Genomic DNA, 26,811 nt, shown 5'->3' with positions numbered 1-26,811 from the left:
ATGGCTGCACAGATGTTCCACTGTGTATCTGCACAGGCACTGTGGTCATTTTGGAAAGCTCTTCCCCAATCTGTCACAGAGTACCTGTTCCTAGTTTCCTGACCTGGGGAATAAGATTCACCATCACATGGCTTCCTGATAATTGCCTCATGCTCAATCTGTTGTGAATAAAATGCATGATACCACTGCCTCACTTCGAGGAACAGTCACGCAGTAAGCAGTTGGAGAAGTGACAGTGGTATTTATGCTGCTGATAAGTACAGCAATTTAATACACCTTAGAACATGCACTAAGGTCCTTCCATACTAGTCACGCAGCCTTTAACAAGTGACACATACTTTCCCTCTAATGTGACTTCAACCATACTGCCTGTGAGCACTAATTGGAGTAATCAACGACAGTCCAAACTCACCTTCCAAATGGCTCACAGAGAATAATAACATAAGGCTATGGCAAACAGAAACAGATTCCCCCAGTATCACAGTCTGGTTTTGCATATAACTGCTTTCTAACAAAGATCACAAGAAATAATCCACCTCAGGTTCCTTTTCTCTCTATCAGATAAACTCAGGATTTAGTGCTCACATATAAGGAGTTGAATACCAGGGTTGCCAAAGGTAATCTTGATGTAGCAGACAGATGATAAATGCTCATAAACAATAAAAAGACATTTTAAAACTTAAGATCAAAGGGACAGGAAATTGCTGCACATCACTGCTATTCAGACATTTTTCCTTTTGTGTACAATGACAGATTGTAATGTAGGACCCAACAGCACCAACTGTAACAGAGAGCTGGAGTGACACAGCAACATAACATAAAACCATCACACCAGCCACATCCAGGAAATTATTCAGTATTTTGTTTTAAGACATTCTTTTTTTTAGTCTCAAAATCATAAAAATATGACAGTTCTGTGACAGCAATCATTACTGAAAAAAAACTGTTTAGCTTCTCTGCTTTTGTGTGTCTTCTTTATAACTTTTCTAGCTTTGTACATTCTAGAGTTTCTGAAAACAAAAATCCATCCACAATGAACCTTTTTCAGAATATTTTGCCATTTAATGAATTATGAAAAGCAATAAGTTGTTGACGCTTTAGTGATTTTTCATTCATTCAACTGTAAAATCAAAAATTTTCATGAATATAATAATCTCAAAAATAGAAAACTGTATGAACAATAAAATGACATTACAGCCATTTCTGGTCCTTTTGCAGCAGCACCTGCTCTATCCACACTTCACCATGACCTCAACTAGAGCTGCTGAATGCATTACAGCCATGGGGCAGCTTACTTCATAACAAGGATAAGCCTACTGATTGTCCCCCTCTGCTTTGCAGCTGGGGACCCACTTGCTGTACTGCATCCAGGCCTGGGGTCCCCAGCACAAAAAAGACATAGAGCTGTTGAAGTGGGTCCAGAGGAGGGCCACAAAAATGATCAGGGGGCTGGAGCATCTCTCCTATGAAATTAGGGTGAGGGAGTTGGGATTACTCAGTTTGGAGAAAAGAAAGCTCCAGGGAGACCTCACTGCAGTCTTTCAGTACTTGAAGGGAGCTTATAAAAAAAATTTAAAAAAAAAGCTGGAAAGTGAGTTCTTTCATAGTCTGATGGTGACAGGACAAGGGGAATGGTTTTAAACTAGAAGAGGGAAGATTTGGGTTAGATGTTAAAGGGAAATTGTTAACTCAGAGGGTGGTGAGGCCCTGCAACTGCTGCCCAGAGAAGCTGTGAGTGCTCTATCCCTGAAGGCATCCAAAACTGGGTTGGGTGGAGCCCTGGGCAACCTGAGCTGGTGAGGGGCAGCTCTGCTCATGGCAGAGGGTTGGGACTCTGTAGGCTTTGAGGTCCCTTCCAATTCAAACCTTACTATGATTCCATACTTGAAGTTAACAAAAAACACAAAGAGTTCCAGTGATACTGAAGGAAGACAAAAATCCCAGTGCTTGCTTTAAAAGGATTTGCCCACCAGCCCATGGTCTGGGCAGTAGGAATGCTGACTTGCCAGGAGGGGCCCTGCACTGACAAATATGGAGGCATGAGCCCTAGCAAGCTAAATGGTAGCTCATGGAGGTGCACCTCTGCTACTGTGGGGTTGAAGTGATGCCTGCTGGGTGTTACCAACAGCAATTGCCCTTGGTCCTGCAACTGCAAAATGAAGTGGCTGAACCTCACCTCTCCATATTGTTTCAAGAGTCACAAACCTTGACCCAAGGCAAGGAAAGGCTTTTAAGCCTGTTTGTGAAGCAGATGGCCACACAAACTTGTTTTGAAGGAAAACAAGATAAATAACATCATGCATTTCACAGACTATTACACTACAACTCCCTCATCATTTAATATTTTAGATGCACTGTCATTCCATTAGCTTAAAATTGGAGAGGTGAAAAAAAAAAAATGAGTCTCTTCAAACAACCTTGACAGCTACAGTTTCCTACACCGCTTATTTCAGTGATGTGTTCATTACCATGTCATTCTTTCCAGCAATATAATTTAAATAGCAGTGGACATCAAAGAACATCAAGGGCAGCAGAGAAGTGTAGGCAAGTGAGCCCCACAGCAGGTCAGTGAAGAGATGATGGAGAGAGCAGGGACAGTAGATTGTAGGCAGGTCCCAGCTCAGAGCCATGAGCACTGCAATAACAAAGGGGATGGGAACACACAGTCAGGAAAGGGAGAGGGAGGGAGTAACAGCAGCCTGGTATAGCAAAACACCACCAGCTCTGCTATGTCCAAAAGATGAACAAAGAGAAACCAGTCTCAGATGAAGCACCCAGCTGTCCTCCTGGTCATTTTTCACTCTGCAGAAGTTTAGTTTCATTTTGATCATCTTTCCCCCCCACCTCATTGACCAGTTTCCTTCAAATTTATATGCAGATTTGGATTTCATAGAAAGTGACAATCAGTGAGCTGCAGGTGATAGAGCTCAAATTTTGTCAGAAAAGAACAGGTTGATAATGTCACTGTCTTACAGAGCATAACTTGAAATTAAACTGAGTTTTCAATGCAACTAAATGAATTACTCAGACACGATACGAAAACAGTCAGAATGACTTAAAAAAGATCAAATGATTATTTTTATATATATACAAATGCGGAAGTGACCTTGTGGTACTGAGAATTTTTTCATATTCAATATTTTAACTCACTGGCATACAAGAACCTCTCTACCAATCAACCACAGTTAGCCAGAAACAGTATACATATAAACGCTATAAAAACAATTTCAGAGCCAGTCCTTTAACATTGCCATTGAAAATTATGCACAGTTTGATGCTCTCCTGCCTCTTTATCCACCTGAACACAAGACTAACAGGATAGAATTAGGTCAAAACCCAAACACTGAACAAGATGACTCATTATCATCACACCCGTAAATTTAGAATTAATGAGTTCTGCATGAGTTATATGGTACTGAATAAAAACTATATTATTCCCTTTTTGCTACAAGGATTGTTACTACAGTAATCTTCTAGTCATACAGTATTAATTAGCTGTAAATATTAGCTGCAGGCACAGACACTTTGGCCAGTAGCCCCAAAATAAATTGGCAATTCTTTTTTTAACCCTCAAAATATTTTTCAAGGGGAAAATGCTGTGTCTGTAGACTATAACTTAAACTTTTATTTTTGTTTGTTTGCACTGGTACCAACAAGTATCAGTAATAGGGTAGGGTTTTTTGTTTTTGTTTTTAAGAGCAAAGATCACAGCCATCTCAATATTAATATGCATATTTTATTTCTTCTCAAAGTATTTCGTCCTTTTTTTCTAGGAGATCATTTGGCAGCAGCTCAGCCAACCCATTTAAAAAAGATTTAATACAGTATCTCATCCCACCCAGTGGGTTGTAATTAAGGTAGGATTCCAAAGATTCACCAAATAGGGCACTCCTTTCTTAGGGTCACCGTAGCAGGTCACAGAGGACAATCCTGGCCTGGAGGAACAATACAAGGCAATTTATTGAGCTTTCTCACAACTAATCAGCTACTTTGAAGCAAAACTGGGCAACTTTCTAACAACAATTAGTAAGCAGGTTGGATAAGGGTACTTGGCATAGGTGTTATTTCCTTAACTACTTTACAGCAAATTTAGGCAACAGCTACTGAATTAGAACAAATCAAAGAAGAAAGAGAAGAAACAGAGAAAGAGAGATTTAAATATAGGTATAGTTCACCACCCTTGGAGTTAGTGTTGTCTTGATTCTGCTGTCTCGATCTGTGGGCACTGGGTCGACAAAGTAAATACGTATTCCCCATTAAATAGTCTGTTTCTTTGAGACCACCTTTCTAGGCAGCACCCTACTTGTGTCAGAAAGATTCAGGAGTTTTTCATTAGAGCCTCTGGTCATCATGGACACCCCCCACCCTTTTCTGATCTTTATAAGCCATGAGGGGACATGAGAGAAAGTGAATGTAAACAGTCCAGCATGCCACCTCTGTGGAGTGAAGTTTCATAGACCTCACAGCTTCCAACTTGGGTCCTTAAGGTAGAGCTCAATTCTTCCATTCTCACCATTGTTAGTTATTGTTTGAATCAACAGATTCCTTGTATAGCCCTTAAGGCTCCATTCTGTAAAGCCCCATTCTGTCTCAGACACATGGCATTTGTAAAAACATATAACTGTCTTTTCTTTTGTTGTTGTTTTATCGAAAAGTGGTAGTATTAAGAAAGAACACACTGAAGAGAAAGCAAAAGTAAAGTTTCTGATCACATATATCCAACTAGGTTTTTGGAAGAATTACTTGTGAACTTAAAATCACCTTGAAGCTTATAAACGTCTTATAAGATTGTACAATCAAATCTTTCTAAAAGGGCAAAGTGCACAGTGACCACTGTCAAATTAATTGTTCAATCAAGAAGCAGTAAGTAAAAGGAGTTAGCTCTGTTCTGCTCCATTGCATACAGTTACATCTTTGATAACTGCCTCATGGGAGTTTATGGATCCTCCATGACCCCTATAGAAACTCAATTGACTTCTTCCCTGCAAATTCTATTAGAATCAGTCCCTGCATCACTGCTCACAATAATCAAGAACAGTGAGCCTGATTTATGGATAAGCATTTCATTTTATTCTAACTCAATAGAATATAAAATAGATAAGGTTATGAGATGGCTGTTCAAAAAAAAAAAAGTCAACTACATACCATTGTATACCATATACTAGAAAAGAAGGTTTAAATCTTAAAAAACACCGAAGAACTATACTGGAAGTCCTTCAGGAACATGGGGAAGGTGAAAGAGGAAAGAGTTTTGCCTGTATATTGGCCTTTTCAAAAGTACTAAGATCCATACATAAAAGGAATTATAAATGGACTGTCACACTGACATGTCATCCTAATGTTCTGAAGTTCATCTACAGCAAAGAAGAATCTCTTTTACAGAACGTAAAGGTTCCTAGTAGGAGCAAACTGATGAATTTAACAATAAGGCACATTCTAGTAAATTTAACAAACTTCATGGGCTAATCCTTCTGATCCTAGTAGCCTCAATCAAGGACTTAATAGTTATTTTTCATTTACTTACAGTTATAGATAATACTCAGATATAAATATTTAGACCTATTCAACTATTCAGTTCAGCTTGTAATTTCAAGATGTTCAAACTGACCAAAGAACATAAAATATTTATAAGAATAACAAGACATCTCATAAATGAGAACATTGACACAGAAAAGGCATTAATAAAACTTTGGGTATTTATTTTTCATTATTATCAATTTGATCCTAAATTTCTACAATTTGGATCCTCCCACCAAGAAGGATCCAAATAGTTTCAGATATAGAAACTACTTTCATCATTATAAAAGCTGGAACAAGATATGCTGGAAATAATGATCAAATGATGTGCAGAACAAGCTTATAGAAAATAAAACTTAGACAAATGACACACTTGTGGCACATGGGACAAAGAAGGCAAAAAATACATCAATCATCTTTTTATTTATTTATTTGTAGTCATAGAAGAGTGACTGAAAATAACCTACTAGAATATTAAAAGCTTGGGAAGTTACAATAAAGATTTAGACCTGAGGATGGGTCAGCTTAGGAACGCTTATGCAAGGGAAAATAGAATGGTAACATAAGCAGCAAGAGACAGGTAGACTCCATCCAACCAGTCTCCCATGGTTATGGAATAACCCACATACTTCATTAAGCTGGCAATTACTGTCACCAACTTGACCACTGAGTCAAGACGCATCTTGCAAAAAGGCCTCCTTCATTGCAGCTTTACAGATCCAAAATTCATTTCTCAGAGTTTATCAAACAGATCTAGAAATTAAAGATGTCAAAAATGAGATTCAGATAAATGCAGACTGATGGTCAGGAAGCTGCATATTTGCAGAGTATTTCTTTAAGAAGAAATCTTACATGAGTTAGCAACCAAAATTTGCAGTTCCCATATAAATCTAAGCACACCCATATGAAGAATCTGTCATTTAGCCTTCTCATGGTGATGCAATAAATAAATAAATGAATAAATAAATAGATAGATAAATAAATAGATAGATAGATAAATACCCCACCCTAGGAGATCTGACCAGGGCCCTGCAGTTCATTTCATCTTTGGGCTACACACAAAGAAATTGCTCTTTGTGAAAAGCTTTTCTTGGATGAAGCACTTCTTTCCCTTTGCTACCACTCCCAATACATGATCTCTACAGGCATTTGCATCATGCCCACCCAAGCTACACCTACCACCCCCCATAGCAAAGCTGGGAACTCAACTCCCATTTATTTTAAATCTGCCTTGCAGGGAATATTTATGGGAGATTATTAACCACATTTAGGAAATACACTACTGCTAAGCCTGTGGCATAGAAAACACTTAACATATTTGGAAAACTTATCATTTTAATCAAAATAAAAAACACATTCCCTAGAAATAAGCAGAGATCATATCACAGAAAAACTGCCCAGTGTCTATACACCACCATTATTATAATCTTTAAAAGAATGTAAAATTGTTCTAGTTCTAAGATTTCCTGGTCCCCTGCATTAATTATGACAGCCTATACAATGGCTGTAGCAATAGCAAGTCTGTCACAGTTTGTCACTTCTTGTCACTTTAGAGTGATTACAAGCATAAACCTGCCTTTTTAGGAAAAAATCCTGCTTCAGTTAAAGAACTCACATTGATTAGAAATTCAGTCATTCTGTTCTCACAAAGACAGTTTTCTTAATGAATTGAATTAAAGGAATACCAGATCTGAATAATTACATTACCCTGGATTAACACACTTCACTCAAAACATGGTGATTTTTTTTTCCTACTATGATGAATACCCCCTTTAAAGTTTTTCTACTTGTAATGACAGATGGCTTTTACAGAGTCTCAGGTCTCTTTTTTATTGCAGAACTGTATTTGAAATGACAGTTCCATAGCATAAGAAATCCTAATCTTTCAGTAGTTTAAAGTTTAAATCTCACTCTTTCAAACTAAATATATCTTAATGAACCAAAAGCTACTCACAGGACTCCAAACCCATCTCTCCCCTCTAGAGGAACAACTCCCATAGTTCAGCCCAGTAAAATTACAGCATGAGACAGAAGGGCTGCCCGTAATCTCTGAATAAATTCGCAAATATTTTTCATAGGTATTTATAGAATGGCTTGAGTTGGAAGGGACCCCAAGGATCATCAAGTTCCAACCCCCACTGTCACAAGCAGAGCCACCAGCCTCCAGCAGTTTGGATCATTCTATGGAAGACAAAAACATAATAATTCCACTAGGTTTAAAACAAGATACACATAAAAACCTTAAAATATCATAATCAATTCTTGGAAAGAAGGAACCATGCAACATCATGAATAGCTAGTGTAGTTGTAAAAGTAAACACAAATTACAGAACAGACTCAGGACCATTTGTACTTCAAGAAGCACAGGTCCAACACCTGACTGATTTAAATACCAAGGTTTAAGGTCTAAGAAAAAATAAAACAGGATTTCTTTTATGTTTCTTGTTTAACATTAGCTATACCTGCAGTTTCCGGATACAAAGGGGGAAGCTTTGTCTTTTTAACAACACTATATCTGAACAAAACATGCGTCAATCTCACTTTGCCTGTGGGCTGCCAGCTGCTGCTAGGCCATGATTCACATCATAGTTCTTTAGCTGTAGTTTCTAAACCAGTCAATAAAAAAAGGTCTCCTTAGATCTCGCAACAATTACATCCCTTGTGTAATTTCTTCATTCCTCTAACACAATACATATTTTCAGTGTTTTCCTTGAAGGCCAGCAGAAACTTGCAGCTATTTCACAGTATCACAGGAGTTGAAAGGGACCTTCAAGAGGCCATTGAGTCCAACTCCCTTGCTGAAGCAGGTACTCTACAATAGGTTGCACAGGGAGGTGTCCAGATGGGTCTTGGATATCTCCATAGAAGGAGACTCCACAACCTCTCTGGACAACCTGTTCCAGTGCTCCATCAATGTTATTGTAAAGAAGGTCTTCCACACGTTAGTACAGAACTTCCTGTGTTCATGTTTTAGGCCAGTACTCTTTGACCTAGAAGAGGACACCACCAAGAGCTTGGCCATATTTCAGGATGATGCAGTCTGGCTGCAGAGGGGGACATATTGGTGTGTGCAGACCATCTTCATTTTGAGTGCTCTGCCTGCCAAATTTTCCTGGATGGATCCTATCACAGACAACTGGAAACCAGTGCAGTGAGCAGAGACTGATGAGATACTCATATTGTTCCTCTGAAAGATGAGCTGCAGAATTAGCCTTCATCTGACTTTTGTCTGAGTCTAAAATAACGTAGCAGGATAGAACAAAAAAGCTGGAGTGCTAGTTGCCCACCTACAACTTGCAGTGCCCAGTACTTGTTGAAATCAGCCAGCTCCCTCAGTTATCAGCAAGCAAGCATGCCAGCCTCACATAGCCCTCACCACTCAGGTCTTCTGTGCATCTGCTCTGGAGCCCCACTACCTTAATAATAGAAAATAATTGTCATATACCAACTTTGTTGTAACAGAATACTGACAGGAAGGGTCAACCTCTACAGCCTTACCACCAACATCTACCTCTGAATTCATGGGTCAACATCAAAAAATAGGAGGTAATACTTTTGGAGCAGCACTCATGTATTTCATTTTCTTTGCCAACAAGATCGGTCTTCCTGTTATCTCAACATAGCTTCTTCTGCACTTGCGGAATATTGATAACAGAAGGTGAATAAAGCTCTCCCACTTCTAACTTGCTTGTTAGCTGCATATATACCGTATCAGTACTCTTACTGCATGTTGCTGCTTCCTTTTCTCTCAACAGAACAGGATTTGTTGCCTGTCACTATGGAATAGTAAAGAATATATGATGTATCTTACTTCTTGACGCAAAACAGTCTGAGGAGAATGTCACTGCAGGGTAAGAAATAGCCCTAAAATACAAAAACAGAAGCTAAATGGAAGCTCTACCCTTTTCTATGGCATCCTACCAATATTTTTTTCATCTGGTACATGTGACAACCATGAAGAGAAAATATCTTTAACTAGAAACGATACTGAACTGACTTTGGCAGAAGTTAAGATAAAACTCTTGTAAAGTTCAACTCCCTTAAAATACATACATACAGAAGAGATCTGTCAACAGACAGGAAAACAGCCGACAGACTTTTTTTTTAATCATTTTCTTTCTAGAAGTGTACATCGCTTACCCAGATAACTGTCCCACTGCTGTACTCTATAAACTTCAAATTAATTCTGAGTGATGAAAACACAAAAATTCATTATCTCGGAAGTGCTCACATGGACATGAACAATGTAAAACATTCTGTTATTCACAGCAACTACAGCTGATATCTATACATTTCACACACCACCTGTTACAACTGAATGGAGGAGACTGCAATACTGCCAAGTATTTTTTTTAATAAGAACCACTATTTAGATTCATTTGAGGTCCATATTATAAGAGTATATGTAAATCTTATGTTCCATACCACATTTTCAAAATGAAGCAGGCTTTGGTTTTGTTCTAAATAAAGTGGAATCTGCACAGCTTTTTCAGAGCTAAATTCAACCCTCATGTTTTCAGTTCTTCATCTTCATCTTGTTTCTCATTGGCAATTTCATTTCTTGGTTGGTAGGGTAATCACCAAAAGCATCAAGCCCAAATAGCGATACAGAGCAAATATTTATTCCTTCCATACACACACACAGCTTCAGACTCCAGCTAGTTTCTACAAAGTACTGTTGAAGAAAGCACTGTAACCAAGGTCAAGATTAATGTCCCGCCCCACACTCATGCTAATGCACAAAGGAGGTAGTGGGCCTGGTCCAGCCTCCACCACTGCTGACTGTGGGCCAATGTCCTACCTGCAGTCCCTGGAAGCAAACCAGCAGGATCTGAATGCTTTCTTCATATTATGTATTAGAAAATCGTAACAGTACTTCTATACGATCAGAAAGTTATTTAAACAAATACTGTTTTCAGCACAAATACTGTTTTCAGCACTTCTGTTAAAATGTGACTGGCAAAGTTTCAAGAAAAAATTATTGAGAGCACAGTGGAGGATATGCAGAGAGTATTTGACAATATAGCTAATCTCTTCAATAACTGAAACTCTCACAATGTTCAGGTACCCAATATAAAATCATGCAGAGGAACACTCCAATGTCTTTCTTTTGTTACCAGAAGTGTTCTAAATCTCCTTGTATCACAAAATGTTATATGGAATAGCTCATAAGAACAGAAAAAGAAAAAAAATTAAACTGCCTTGAATACCTTGAATACATTCTGTGCAAAAACCAGGCTTTGAAATCAAAACTGGAGTTTCCAAGCATCAAAATTCCCCTCCCGAGTCCAAATTTTAACCAAATTTTAACCAATTTTAACCAGCAGAAGAATTGTGTAATAATCCTACAATCCTGCAAAATGCTGTAGGCTTACTGCTTAAGGTTTTCTACAAATTAAGATTAACCAGGGGAAAAACAAACAGGCAAAGGAATTAAATAAAAACATAATAGCACCTACATGGAGATCTAAAGAATTTATTTTCCTTGTGCTGGGACTGAAGATTTCACAGAATTTAACCAGTGCTGTAAGGCATGTTCTGAATTCTCAGGTACTCTGAAAGTACAGTTTGTTGGAAATGAAACAGCAAGTGTACACACCTATTTCCTGAAACCCGAGATCAAATCCTGTCACAAATAGAGAGAAATAGCTCGATCCAATGAGATGAGGCATCTTTTCAACTTAAGTCCAATTCCTATTCACTCCAACAGGAATGAATACACCTCCCTACCCTCCCCATTCTAAGATGAAATCTTGTGTTGACAGGGGAAGAAGACCTACAAGTATAGCGCTCACTGTAGAATCTGTTTGCAACTGTAAACAACTCTGAAATAGAGTATAACTTCAGATTTCAGATAATGTGATGTATGTGGAAGACGTCAACCAAACTTACTGCTGTGGGGAACCAGCTCCTATTTTCTGCATTCCTACTACCTAAAAAAAAAAAAAAAGTAAAACTAAAGATAATTTAATTTTGGTAGCTTTCACTCTTGCTGCTGCTATTGGGCATTTTGTAATTGTGCAAATAGGCTTCATTCATTATTTTGTCTTTTTCCTCTCTTTTTAAAACTCACCTATCTATAGTCACAGATAGAAACTCAACACACATCAAGAAAGATGGAGTTGTTTAAGTCCTGGGTCATACAGTCCTAAGTAATGGATCAGTCACCAGCTCACGCGAGGAAAAGAACCCATACTATTATAATTATAATAATAATAATTGGCTTCATATCAAGAACAGTACTAACATAAATGTAACTGTTTCTCCTTAAACTACGGTAGTGTCTAAAGAACTGTTGGCTAAATTGACTTTACTACACACATACTATATGTTAAGCATATACAATATACAATATGCAGCAACAACATACTGACACTTGTATAATTCTCTTCTCTTCCTCAGAACAGTCCATTAGCAGCCTAGATTTCTGGAAATAATATACAAATAAAAATATAAATAAAATAAAAAATATACAAATAAATTAACACCACAAACATGAACAACATGCATAAATATTCTATGTTACCAACATAAAGGGAAAAAAGATTACTTCCATACCATATTTCAACAGATTAGACTCTTGCACAAGCTACGCAAAAATAAACCTGGTGGATTCAGTGCAAATCAGGCAGAAAAGTAAAAACTATTTAACAGAATCTTTTTTACTGATTTACCATTTGCATCCTTGAGATTGCTTCTAGCTTGTTTTCTATGTTTCTAACATATTATATCCCATTTGAATAATATTTCTCTGTCTGGCATTGATCTTTGTAGTCAGCATCAGCAAATCTGAGAATGCAAATAAAAAATCCGAGCCCCCTATTACGACTTCTAAGGTCAAACAACTTCCTTAATGTTGAGTATCTAACACAAGGTTAGGGGGTCAAGTAATATACAATGACTATAGACAACACTAAATTGGAAGGAGCTATTGACTCCCTAGAGTAGAGGACAGAGAGACTTGCAGAGACATCCTGACAGACTGGGAGACCAGGCAACCACCAACCACATAAAGTTTCACATGAGCAAGTGTGGGACTCTGCATCTGAGACAGGACAACCCTTGCAGACATTTCTTTAGGAAGGTTTCCCCTAGAAGCCTGATATCACTGTCATTACCACAGAGTTTCATGGTAAATATCATTAAGTTACAAACTCATTACAGGGCCTACTACCCCCATATTATATTGTAGGACATGGTGCCAGCAGTAACTTTACCATCATATACAAAAGTACACCGTATTTATTTGTTAATTATACCATCAGTAACTGTAAAATTCAAAAAAAAAAAGAAAACAAGAGGAAAGAATTGTGTTGGGGTTTTTTTCTGTTTGTTTGTTTTTAATTTAAGATGTTTGGAAACGACTTCTCAAAAATAAGAACCAAATTATTTAGAACATTTTAAAACAATTTTCTCTTTATTTCAGCTACAAAGTAAGTTTACAGAACATGCTGTTCTTCCAATTAAAATTAATGCAGTGTTTTATTGCATAAGAAGTGCACATCCATAAAAATGGAACGGAAGTTAACAAAAAAATGCATTTTTGGAAATTAGTAATTCTACTAATTCTAGGAGACATGAGAGCCTTCCTCTGCCTTCATTAGAAGTTCTGAGAATAGATAATTGCAGCAGTAAAAGCACAGAGACTTTATTTGTCCCAACTGGGAACTCCTAACCTCCGCAGCAGTAAACACAATGTGTACATATGAAGGACAAACTTGACTTCATAGGAAAAAGTCTGGGATAAACCAGAGGTCATATATTTCCACCAGCCAGAACGATTAATAAAGAACTCATCACAAGGAGAAGTCAAAATATCAGCTCAGTTAAAAGCTACTGAATCATAAAGTCATACAATGCCCTGGGTTTAAAAGCACCTCAAAGACCATCCAGTTTCAAACCCCCTGCCATGGGCAGGGTCGCCAACCACTAGAGCAGGCTGCCCAGAGCCACATGCAGCCTTGCTTTGAATGCCTCCAGGGATGGGGCATCTACAACCTTTCCAGGCAACCTGTTCCAGTGAGTCACCACCCTCTGAGTGAAAAATGTAATGTTTTAGGACAAAGCTGGAAACACTTATCAACTCTAAAAAGTTTCAAATCCCATCTGCTTCCAGAACAGGGCAGGATGGCAAGAAAGGAAGCTTCTGTTGCAGAGATTTGCACAGTCTAGGACGATATTGCTAAGGCTGCAATAACTGTTTAAATATTGTCATAATGGCAAAAATTCTACACAGTGAGCTTACATGTACATTAAGATTTGTAGCTACATTATTATCTGCGATAAACAGATAAGCATTCATCAGCTTCTTTGTGTAACAAACTACTAGCAAGCTATTTCATACCTCAAAGAATTTATAGCAAAGGAGAGAGAGGTAAACACACAGTGCAGGTGACTTTGTAGCTGGAAAATAAAATGAATACTTAACTGCTGTTACCTTCCAGCTGTACAGCAGCTTGATGTGGAGACGTCCCAACAAATACAGTTTTAAAAATGGATACCAAATCCTCATGTGCCATCAAGCAGAAATGCAAGAATAATCCTTTGACTAATAAAAACCAGATATTACTCTTCAGTACAAATTAATTTTTTAATTAAAACTGAGATGAGCATACGAGAACGAGCACCAACAGCATGCTTCACAACCAGCCCTACCTACAAGGGTCATAAACCAGTGTGTGTACAGACAGTTGGAGCTTGTAAGGCTCCACAGGGGGAGGTTAAAAAGAAGATAAGGAAATTAAAAATTAATAACTCCACAGTACAGTTGTTCTGAACAGACATACTACCCAAGTCACAACTCCCACACCAATCTCAAAGGACAATGGATTTGACTCTACAATTATTTCTGAAGCACTTGGGAGTATTGTAAATTATTTCATCTGTTCCATAGGAGACAAATAGAGGGAGGAAAGCTGGGGGGAAAAAAGTGACCGAACTCTTACAACAGCTCTCTCAAAAAAGAAAGACAAATAGCTCTGTATTCTGAGTACACAAAACACTGACACAGCTGTGAGCAACCCGTTCAAAGGCAGAATATGTCCTTTAATAATTCAACTTGCCCTGGGAGAAAGAATAGGCTGAAAAATCAGCTCTGAAGGTGGATATTCAGCATCACTGCTAACACTGACATCCCCAGCTATTGACCACTATACCCACGTGCTCTTACGCCAAAAAGCAGCACAACTTGATGCTGCTCTGCTGTCAGCCCTAGCTCCATATCTTCTGCTACAAACCCAGTTCTCATGCTCCCAGCACACTGCTCTCCTGGGCCAACACAGTGGCACAGTTTCCCAGCCAACATCCTGCTCCCTGTACATCAGGCTGCGCATAAACTCTTGAAGATCTTTTCTAGTAAGAAACCATGTTCATGCTATACGCCTTTATCCTTTCCTCAAGAAGCTTCTCAGTTTCAGGAAATTCAAGCAGGAAGTAGGAATCTCTTTCCAGAGCTGTATTTTCCACTTCCCATTTGTTTTCCTTTTTTTTTCAGATGCTCCCATATGCCAAATACAGGGGCTACGCACAGTCTTGTCAACCTCGTAACTCCCCAGGGGAAATACAGCCTGTACAGGACACCTTTCAAAAGCCTTCAGCTGAAGTTTTACACATGAAGGCAAAAAACAGATAGCATGTTTCATAACACTTCACACCACTCATATGTTGTTATTTTAGCTTCCAGCCACTCATGTCTGATTTGCTAAGTGCTTTGTATCATCAGAGGTGGATCAGCATGTTTAAAAGCTTCGAGGCTCTTCTCTTTTGATCAGTTTTTTACCTGAAACATTTAGGATCCTTTCATTAGCTCCCAGGTTGTGCCTACTGAGCCCATCCCAGGTAAGCAATTCTTCACACTGACATTTCCTTCAGTTCATTCTTATTTAGATCCTACTGCTCCTTTCCCTATTCTTCTGCAGCATCAGTTAAGCCTCTTTCCATTCCACACATGCAGTTTTTTCATGGCTTAAGGACAAGTAAGTTTCACAGCTTTTGAAACCAGAAGGAACCTTCACATGATCTAGCACAATAACATTCTGATCTGGCAAACTGCACAAGCCATAAAATTTCACACAGCAAAGCTTTCAGCACTGGCAGAAGTAGGACACATTTTAGCAATTTTAAAAAGCTCCATTAATTCTAAATGTATGAATAAATCTGTTGGTGTTTGGACCTTTTCCTACTGGTATCAGAAAATTTACAGCAGATTTGCCTTCTGTTGCCTATAATCACTGTTTAAGATGCTCAAGTGGGCTATAGGTTTCATATTGCCCATATGCTGACATATATTTGCACAGTTACAATATTTTCTATTTCATATATGTACCATCAGCAGTCTCTGAGTGTATGGGTGAATGCAATAAATTTCAAACATCTCTCTCCTATTGGTAAGCCATGAAACACCTTCACAGATGAAGACTGGGACAAAACAAAGACTAACTCTCCAGACATAATTCTGAATACAAGGTCATCCCTCATCTGTTCCATTCCATTAAAACATACCTATCAGCTGAAAATATCTTCAGCTTTACACAAGAGCAAGACAAACAAAGAAGAAGATGAGCACTACCACTTATCGCTTCCTCCAAGCTCTGTTCAAAGATTGTCTATAAAGGTTTTGTCTGGTTACAGAAAGGGAAGTAAACAACATCGACCCTCACAAGTGGGAAACCTTACAATGGTCGTTTCAGATAAAAATAGAAAACCAAGCACAGGGGCATTTAACATTGCAATGTGAATTTCCATAAAGGCAGTAAACAAGAACAAGAAGGGCAAGCCCTTCCTGAAACACAGGATAAAATAATCATTAAAAAAAAAAAGTCTGATAATCCCAGTAATATCCCAAGTAATGAAATGTTATTTGAATATGTATTTCAGCACAGACACACATAATATCTTCTATTTATTTATTTACTCTTAAGATGAATTAGTTAGTCCACCATGTAAGGTAGCAGTCACTGAGCCTCTGTTATATTTTATGCACGTACACCAGGATTTTGCAGTCACATTTTTCAGGAGAAAGGTAAGTCCAGTAAAAACAACCCTACCCAAATTTCCACAACATCTTCAGAGGATTCTAATCATTTCACATACAATGCTCAACCCCTCACATTGCTTTTAGCATTTCATCTAGGATCTAATTAAAGTAGTTTTGGTTTATTGGAACCTGCAATGAGCTACCAACCACATCAAACAGGGCAATTCCATGAAAATGATTGCCAAAGCAGCAAAGGCTATTAAAGGGCAGCAAAACCCACATATGAGCAGTACACATGCTGACTGCATGTCTAACAAAATGCTAGGTCTCTATTAGGCATGGCAAGATTAACTTCTTCCAGTAATGGAGATGCTAAGGGCCTTTATAACTGTCTTGGTGGTATTATGCATGTTGTATCCCTTTTTGATGACAATCAGAACAATCCATCTGTTGTCTCAGTCACAGCAACAGGCATTCTTAGACATATTGTCCTGTACTTATTTTGAGGAATAAAACCAACGCTACAATCTTCACACATACACAAAGAAAAACACCCACAATATTCTGTAACAGATTTTATTTAACATGAAATACACTTCATTGCTCTGTTTTACAGCTGATGTCACACATTTCTTATGTAAACTATTATTTTTTCTTCAGGGCAAAAACTTCAGCTAAATCTGTCAACATGTGTTGAGTTTCATAGAGCATTAAAAAAAGTTTCCATACCTATTCCATCTGCTGTAAATCAACAGTAATGAGTAAGACAGTTTTAACATGACGAGTGGATACCACTCACAAATAACCAAGTTGTCAGTCTCATTTGTTAAAACACTGTCACTTAGGAACTTAAATCACACACAAAGTGGTCAACTGTGCCATTTCAATTTTTCGTTTCAGTTTTTAGACTGCTTTTGCTACTGCACGTCCATAAGAACACTGAGGACAATGTGAAGAAGGGGAAGTTGGAATGAAACAGAAAGGGTAAAATTTCTCTCTCAGAATTTCTCTAAAACCTGGTAGTCTGCATCATTCTGACTTTCATTTTTAGAAGCGTGCCTCCAAGAGTATAGTTCCACCCCACTGTGATATTTGGAAAACATGAGATTGACAAATACACTGCTGTTGCTTTTTGTTTGTTTGTTTGCTTGCTTTACAGACAGCACTACAGCTTGAACCTGCATGTTAAGGTGAGCTGCTTTCAGTCTTTTCTTGATGAGGAAATAAAAGCAGCTTTCTGGCCACTGAACAAAAACTTTACAGAGGAAGCAACCACTACTTATTTCACACTCAGCTTTAACCAAGACACAAACCTTTCCTCTTTCAGGTCAATGCTTCATCAAAAATCTCATCTGAACTTCACTTCCATGATTCTGCTGGGATCTCTCCCACCAGCAAGAATGCCCCCACCACAGAAATCATCTCTTCAGATCACTTAGCACACATTCCCAGCAGTTAAGTAGGTCAGCCATTATTCATTTGAACTTATAAGAACAGGTGTAACAAACATGTTCATACTACCTCTTCCTTCCCAATGACTCTTTTGTTCTCTTCTGCATACCACCCTCACCTAAGAGGTACTTCTCAACACACTTGCCACTCCTTCCTCTCCACACTGGCACCAAGTGACACAGGCAGAGCACAGCCCCACAAGAGCATGCAGGCAAACCTCCCCCAGCAAAGCCAGAAGTTTTATCTACTAGCTGATGTTGGCAGGATCAGGTACTCTAGTGCACAAATGTCAAAGGAGATAATCTACTTCCAAAAAAATAATCAGTCTTTCATTTCCTTTAAGCACAAGCAACCAAGCTAGCAGCAGAAAGAACTGTGAGCTGAAGGTGGGCAGTAGCTAAGTAAATCCTTTCCAGTTCTTGAAAGGAGCATATAAACAGGAGGGAGAACAAGTGTTTACATGAGTTGATAGTGCTCAGACAAGGAGGAAACATTTTAAACTAAGACAGGGGAGATTTAAGTTAGATGTTAGGAGGAAGTTTTTCACTCAGAGGGTGGTGACACACTGGAACAGGTTGCCCAGAGAGGCTGTGGATGCCCCATCCCTGGAGGCATTCAAGGCAAGGCTGGATGTGGCACTGGGCAGCCTGGTCTAGTGGTTGGTGACATTGCCCATGCCAGGGGGGTTGAAACTACATGATCTTTGAGTTGGTTTTCAACCCATGCCATTCTATGATTCTATCATTAAGGTAATAAACAGAAAACTCAGTATTTTGTGATCAGAGGATTAATGCTTAAGTTAGCAAAGGAATTATGCAATGGTGTTCAACAAGTGTGTAATTTGGCACCAGCCCTGCAGTCAACAGGACACTCTTGGGCATGAGTCAAAATTTTATCTTGATCTCTAAGCAGAAGCTCCTGTTCAGCACAGAGACACACTGAGAATTATAATCACAGAAATTAAGCATGGGCTCTGAAATCAGTCAACGGCAGAAATAAAATTATCTCAGAGAAGAAACCCCCACAGAGCCAAGACATTAATCAAAAATATTAATTTCCTTTGTAATAAGAAACAGTTCAAAATGTCTGCAGTGTTTCTTCTACAGAAGTGAAGCTAATGGTAAGAAACAGTTCTGGAGTAGCAAAAAACAGCAAAAACATGATAGAACACAATATAATAGGGAAAAAAAAAACAAACCACAATATAATAGAAGGAATAAATCTGTGGATTAGCCTGGACTAGGAAGCAAAAGAATCCTCTTCACACTAAAAACCCCGCTGGTCCTGCACTCCTCAAAACCCACCTTCTCCTGCAGACAACAATAAGAACTCAGAAATTCCCTTTGCTCCCCTTGTTATGGTCTCGTTTTCATAGCTAGCTACAGCAGCCTAAAGCCTAAGCCACCACCAGAAGGAGCAGCCAGACTGCCTGGCCTTCCCTCTTCCCTTCTGCAGTCCCTACAGCTCCTCTCCCTCACACGCAATGCTTTGATTCAAGGACAAAGAAATGTGTTTATGCATGTTTGTTAAGCTATGGCTTGTACCAGTTTAAAAGCAAAGCTAAAAAATGAAAAGTAAAAGGATGATGCAGCATGAAGGATAAGCCCTTTCTAGCCAGCACATCAGGGAGACTGCCATGCAGTCCCATAACCATATCCTGTTTCAGACCCTGAAGAGCTGAGTTGTAGCCATGTCAAAATTCTGCAAGCCTCACCTTTGAATAACCCAATATAATAATTTTGAATAACCCAAAACAACTGCAGCAAATGTTTCTGAGCATGACTGTAAGTGCTCTGAGGGTGAACAGCATCATGGCATTCACTTCACAAGCACACGCACAAGGTGGCTTTGGAGTACAGCCACAATGGATGCAACCATCAGCTATTAATCAAATCCAATGGCTACAGGCAAGATGTCATTAAGAGTTCTTAAAGAATTTAAATAAGTTCTCCAGTGCAGTGTAAAACTTCCAGCAATTTTTGCAAAATGAAAAATATATACATATCTCCTCCTCAGGAGATGTCTGAAACTAATTTTGGTACTACATATTACATTCACCACAAGTTATCCATATTTTAATCACTCATGTATTCCCTTATAAGCACTAGTTGTAATTTTGTACTTGCACTTTTACTGTTCAACATAAGAAAATGAATACTAAAGATAATTCAATTCACAACCTCATTTTGGTGGCTGTCATTTATTACAAGCAGAGAGCATTCCTGCAGAGGATATTATTTAAGAAACTAATATTGTGGGTTGAATGCAAAAATGAAACATAATATCAGGTGTCCATAGCAGACACATGGTAAAGCCTAACTTCAAAAGAATTTACAAGACTGCAACTTAAATTGTCAGTCATAGCTTGACAAGACAACAATTTTTATACAGCTTTGAAAGTACAGATCTTTATAAGCATGCAAACTATACTCACAGAATCACAACATCAAGATCTTTATGAACTTTTAAAATGACTTGACTTTTGATTTTCCATAAATGATGGACACAGCAATAAATGCTTGATCTAGTCAAATTTATTTTTAATAACACCTCTCCATTTCCTATTTCTACTCTTATATTACAAAAAGGATCTGAGCCAGGTTGGCAGCAGAAGGCAATCACAGCAGCCTTGGGAACAGGGGTGAAAGGAGGGATGCAGGCAGCAAGAACAGAAACACTGCCAAAAGGAAAGGAAGGTTTACAGCAAACAGAGCATGAATTACATTCCCAAGCCACATCTCTAAGAGGTGGAAAACCAAACCAAACAAAAAACTGTAAGACAAGAAAAAGGCAGCCCAGAGGATATGTTTAACAGGAGCATGGGAAACTCCCCAGCCACCCTGATGGTTACTGAGGGAGACAAGCAAAATCACAAGGCAAGCCAAGAGTATGTTTTCAAGAAGTCTCAAAGCTATCTCTACATTAAACAATTTTGAAAGTGGTTTTCAGAGAGAAATCTGTAGGCTCCTCAGGTGCTATGGCCTCATGCATCAGTGAAAGTCTCACACGTGCTAAACTTTTACTTTTCATCTTCATAGAGAAAGCATGTCCCCTGGCTCGCATCTACTCATTGCCCAGTGCAGCTGGAAGCAGCAGCAGCAGTTGATGCTCTCTTTGGCATTCCACAAAAGGACTTCAGTTTGTCAGCAAGCAACCATACCTCCATGGAAAAACCTCCCAAGTGCTGGCACAATTATTTACCAGATGTATCCAAGACTGCAGTATTACCTGCTGCCATGGCTAGTTTGTTTACAGCACTCAACTATGCATTTTTCCTTTGGTAGATAACTCTACAAAAGCAGCTGTTGTAGAAAAACACTTTTTTTTTTCAGTAGTCTGAGTGGCCTCTGACCATAGCCAATACCAATACATTGGTATTATTTTCTAGTCTACATATAATGTTGTACATTACCTGTTCTCAAATACTCACTTTTTTTAAGTGTTGCTTTCCAGTAAATGTATAAATGCTACAGTGTTTGGAACTAGGCTACTGTTACCCGGACTTTGGCTCATAGAATCCTAGAATGGTTTGGGTTACTAGAGACCTTTAAGATCATTTAGTTCCACCCCTCTGCTATAGGCAGGGACACCTCCCTCTAGACCAGGTAGCTCACAGCCCCATTCAGCCTTGAATGCTTCCAGGGTGGGGGCATGGTGGCATTCACAACCTTGCTGGGCAACCTGGAGCCTTCTCTTCAGGCTGAAGAGCACCAGCTCTCAGCCTGTCCTCACTGGGGAGGTGCTCCAGCCCCCTGATCATCATGGTTCTCTTGCACTGGATTGTTGTGATAATATTAAACACCACAGGAATATTTTGTAAAAAGCTAACAAAACAAAACAACAACAAAAGACAAACAAACAACAAAAACTTGGCAATGTTAACTTTTCCTGCATTAAAAGCCAGTGCTGACTTATGATTATTTTGTTAAATCAAGAAGTAATAGGCAATATCTAGACTTTAGAAGAACCTCTAGTTTGATCAGCTATATAAAGTACAATTCTAATAAACCACAAGACTAAACAAAAAGGAATATTAAAAAGCTTTCTCTACATAACTCCATCACTGCTATAAACCTGTACTGAGCTGTAATGTCAGAGAATCCACCTTAGGGACATGGAAGAAGCCATGCGTAAAAGCTCTGATTAACAGGAGAGAATGAATCTTTTCTGTTGCCTTTGTCAGGAAGTTGTTGGAAAAAAGATGCTGGCCAACCAGATCTTTCCAGACTTCCACAATGACACGAAATGTCACATTTGCAGCTGGCATCACCCCATAATCCCACAGATATTCTTTGGCAAAAAGGTATGGCCATGCAACACTATGCTGTGTGTTTCCCTAAGACACATGGACGTGCAAGGATGGACATGCCCTACTCAGCACCTCAGCCCCATGCTGTAAGGACGAATACAAGGTTGCAGAGCGTGTCAGAGAAGTAACACAAGCCCGTGACCCCATGTTCAGGTCAGACCACACTGCCACCCCACATGCACTGCAAAAATTATACACTGCACACATCAGTATCAACCTCCAGCACTTCACACAGCCCTAAGTTGCAATACATATTAATACAAACTAGGACGGTTCTGTTTTCTTCAGTGTGTCTGGTATGATGTTATGCGTTGGTTCTAGGAGAAAAACAACACTGATAACATGCTCATGTTTATAACTGCAGCTAAGCAGAGCTGTATAGGGTCATGCCCATTCTCAGTGAAGGGCCCAAAATGCTCGAGGAAACAGAATTAGAACAGCTGACTTAAAATGGCCAAGGGGATATTCCATGCCATATGACTTCATGTGCAAGATGTTTTGAAGGGGGGCGGAAGGGTTCACCTCTCTCTCTTCTACCGCCTGGGGAGTGAGCTGGGCATAGGTTGAAGGCAGTGAGCAATTACTTGTGCAACTATTGTTAAATACATTTTTATATATACAGTGGCGTAGCTATTATCTTTTTTTCCTTTTCTCTGCCTCAGTAAATAGTTTTTATCTCAACCCACAAGTTCTACTTTGCTGGGTTTTATTTATTTATTTATTTATTTATTTTGTTATTCTCTCTCCAATCCCACTGGGAAGGGGAGGGAATGAGCAAATGGCTGTGTAGTGCTCAGGTGAAACAACAAAAACAGAAGTCAGTATGGAATTACACATCACAGTATAAAGGCCAAACGTTAATCCATATAAAATAAGATTGATAAATGCTGTCGTGTTCAAAAAAAAAAAAAAAAGAAAGAAAAAAAGAAAAACCTTACTTGTTAATGGTGTTCCTGTACTGCCACCTAAAGATCAGAATTAAAAGTAGACGCTGTACCCAATGTGAGTTATCCACAGGGAAGAAGCAGTAGTTGCTTTTCCTATACCTGGCTTTCTTCAGATCTCACTGCCGATTAAATACAAACCAGATCCATGAAACACTTCAGTTCTATGTTGTAGGACTGCACTGCTGAAGAGTAGGTATCATCATTTCTCTAACTTTCATACGTTTAAAAAAAAAATTAAAAAGAAAATCTATATGTGGATATATACGTCAGTAACTGAGCAAGAAGCCCTTTCCTTGGACTGGACAAACAGGAAGAAAGTCAGCTTGCACAGTTACGACCCACAGACGTTTTCCAGCCACTACACATTTTGAGCAGATGCAAGAATAGTGAGAAATTAGTTTTTAACAGTATCCTGCGATACCTCAGCCAGCAGAACGAGGGCAGCAAACAAACGCTCATTCTTTGCGAGCAAGCCAAGAGCCCCCGCGGGTCTGCCCGCGTCCCCAGCTAAGGACATGAGGGGAGGGCACGCGCCTCCGAGCACGCGCCAGCACCGACCCATACTGCCCTCAGCCCCGCCCGCCTCCCCGCCCCGTGCAGGCGGGAGAGCACGCGATGGCGCTGCGGCGTCCCTGTGCCCTTTCGTACCTCCGGAAGCACCGCTCGCACACGCCGCCCAGCTGCTCTTTGGTCACCACGTAGGCGAACGGCTCGGCTCGGTAGAGCAGCTCTCCGGGCCGCACCGTTCGGCGGGAGCGGAGGCCGCTGCCCTTGCCCGGGCTGAGGAAGCGCTGCAGCGCATCCAACTCCATCCTGCCGCCGCGCCGCCACCGAGAGGACGGGGATCCTGCCCCCCCCCACGTGACCCGGCGCTGCCGCCGCCATCTTAACTGAGGGCAGGGGCGCGCTCTGGCCGCTTCCGATGGCAGCCCACGATTCTGAGGAGCCCTTGGGGACGGCACTTTCCTGTATGTGGCTAACGCAGGGAGCTCTGGTGCGAGCCATGCATCTGAGAGACTGGAACAGGTGGAGCCTGGATCCGTCCCTCACTCTCATTTCAGGGTTAAGTACAGGCTCCAAATAGTAGACAGAAAAAATGCAAAATACTGAAACGCAGATGCTCAAAGTCCATGAGATAACAAATCCTTTCTGTCTGTGTCTATGCAGCTTTCATTAGTTCAAGAGTTTACACACATCACGCAGGCTAAATGTGCTGAACTCTACAGCTGAGTTTCGTCTGCTCGTCCTCGCTGTGCCTATAGAGGGAGCTGAGTGCTTCTGTTTTGGAAACAAGTGTTGCCTTGCCAAAGAACTCCGAGAAATTCTAAAATGCACTCACTTTCTTCCTCAGTAACAGTTATTTTACACTGCGAATGTTCAAGCTGCAACAGAGTGCTCAGAGGTGATACACAAAATACCACCACTGTGAAGAAGCAAAGTAGACCAAAGCACAGATTCACACAGAATAATGTATCTGTTGAAACTAATTCACTTAAATCTGCAGTGATGTAATTCGTTACCAAAAGAACTGACAGTGATCTGCCCACAATTTACTGAATGTCAATTACTGTGCTTTAGTTTCCCAAGCAAACTTGGAAAAAAAGAAATAGTTCTATTATTAAAATATTAAGTTACCACCTCAGCTTATATGCATTACTCCTTCAATTTCAAGTTCTGTGTTTCCTTGAATACACTGTTTTATAGAGTCTCTAAACAAGTATAACCCAAACCCATAACAAACAAAACCATTACTAATGGAAGTTAATATCTACCTCTTGGATGGACAAACTTACAAGATGGTCAAGCAACATACAGAAAGAACAAACTTCAAGTTATACAGAGGAAGTACCCTCAGGAAAGCTAATTTGAATACACAAGATGTATTTTTCATTATTTCCCTGTTTTCCAGTTCAGGCTTTCTCACTCAAAAGACCCCATAATACAACACAGCCACTGTAGCAGAAGTCCAAGTCTGAGTAACTGAAGAAGGGGACTTGTTTGATATGCATTTCAATTGATAAGACAATGAGAGAGTAGTAATTGACATTTTGTAGTATAGGTAAGTTCTGAAACGCATCATGAATGTTGTTTATGATGCAGTGACAGATATGCCAACATCTGTAGGAACAGGCTGAAAAGCTGATTCTGGATAGCTGCATCTACAGTTTACACACAGTTTACCTATGCAGTGCCACTCATTGCTCTTAGAGCAGTGATGAACTGACTGTTCAGCATGGATGCTTTTGGGAATGTCAGTCCAAATTTTCTAAAAAGCATAATGATATTGTGGCTATAAAAGGTAATTTAGCACTTAACTATATTTAATTGAATTAATCCGTTATTATTATGGCTTTTTTGTTGTTTTTGTTTTGTTTTTTACAAGACCAAGTCATCCACTGAGACAGGTCAGACTTCTCAACAGCTGTATGAAATGCATGACACATTCTGCATAGTTGCAGCTGCCAAGGCACGTCCTGGAGGCACTTTTGTGGGACATACTACTTAATTGCGGCTGATGCTTCCGAATTAGTCATTCTTCCTTAGCACCTGTAGATGAGACTTGGTAATAGAAATTTGTCATTCTCTCTCAAGACAGCATATTTTATAACATTAATTTACAAGAAGAATCACAGTAATGAAGTTATATAAACAGCTAAACAAGTTCTGTTATTTTGTCACTAGCATACAATTCCCATTCCAACCAGAAGGCACAACTGGATTTTCTTTGAGCCAAATAAAAAGTATTAAGTTATAACTGTGTAAAACCTGTTATCACTAGAACTATGGAGTAAACATCAGATTAGTTGAAAGCTTGTAAGCACAGACAGATCTTTTATGAACACAAGAATCTTCTGAAGGTGTCTCTCTGTTCAGTGTTGTCAAGATGGTTAAAAACTTATTCTGAAGTGTAAAATTAAAACAAAAAAAAAACTCATTGCAAAAGCACTTTAAGAACAAATTCATAATAAATTCTAGTCACATGCAGGTTTTACATGTTGTTTCTCTATTATGAACTTCACAATAATTTTTTCTACTTCTGTTTGAATCTTCCCTGCCTCAAGTAAATTCCTTCAGATGAAAGAACAAGCTTCTGAAGCTCATTTCCACATAATTTCTTAGCAAAAAAAACCACAAAAGTTGTAAATATACTTTATATGAAAAATATTTCATGGTATAATTTCACCAAAAAAAAAAAAAAAACCAACTGCAATCTGCCTTTTTTTTTTTTTTTTTTTTTTTTTTTTTTTTTTTACAGAGAGCAATGAGTTAAATTGTTCTTAAAATTCTTTTATACTGCTATTTCTGGCAGGAAGCATGGAATTAAAAACCCTACGTACAGCACTGCAAGCCTTTGAAACCTGATCTTTCTAATTTAAGCAGTTCTAGTATAAATGGCCAAATATTTCTGAGTTGTTTACGGATCACTTGCTGGAGATCTACACAAAATAAAGCAAAATGACTGCTAAGTCAAACTGGCTGATTCTTCTTCAGAATGTGATTCTGCAGCACAGAAATAAAAGTCTTTGCATGTGTCTACTGCAACTGAAAACAGGGGAACACTACTGCTAATGGTGATGTTAGATGTTTGCTATCACTATAAGAATAATACC

The 26,811-nt window shown here is 39.1% G+C and overlaps 1 protein-coding gene across 1 annotated transcript in view; it reads right to left on the bottom strand.

Annotated features, from left to right (window-relative positions):
* Positions 1 to 24,027, bottom strand: part of SMYD3 (SET and MYND domain containing 3) — a 340,366-nt gene extending 316,339 nt beyond the window's left edge. The window contains exon 1 of the mRNA XM_065729621.1: positions 23,849 to 24,027. Coding sequence (XP_065585693.1) covers positions 23,849 to 24,012 — 164 coding nt within the window. The 5' untranslated portion in view covers positions 24,013 to 24,027. The remainder of the gene's footprint in view (positions 1 to 23,848) is intronic.
* Between the last annotated feature and the right edge of the window lie 2,784 nt (positions 24,028 to 26,811).

The sequence above is a fragment of the Cyrtonyx montezumae genome, unplaced genomic scaffold (assembly GCF_038088225.1).
Source record: "Cyrtonyx montezumae isolate F1298 unplaced genomic scaffold, pur_monq_1.0 scaffold_0, whole genome shotgun sequence".
NCBI lineage: Eukaryota > Metazoa > Chordata > Aves > Galliformes > Odontophoridae > Cyrtonyx > Cyrtonyx montezumae.
This window is presented reverse-complemented; position numbering and strand designations above follow the sequence as displayed.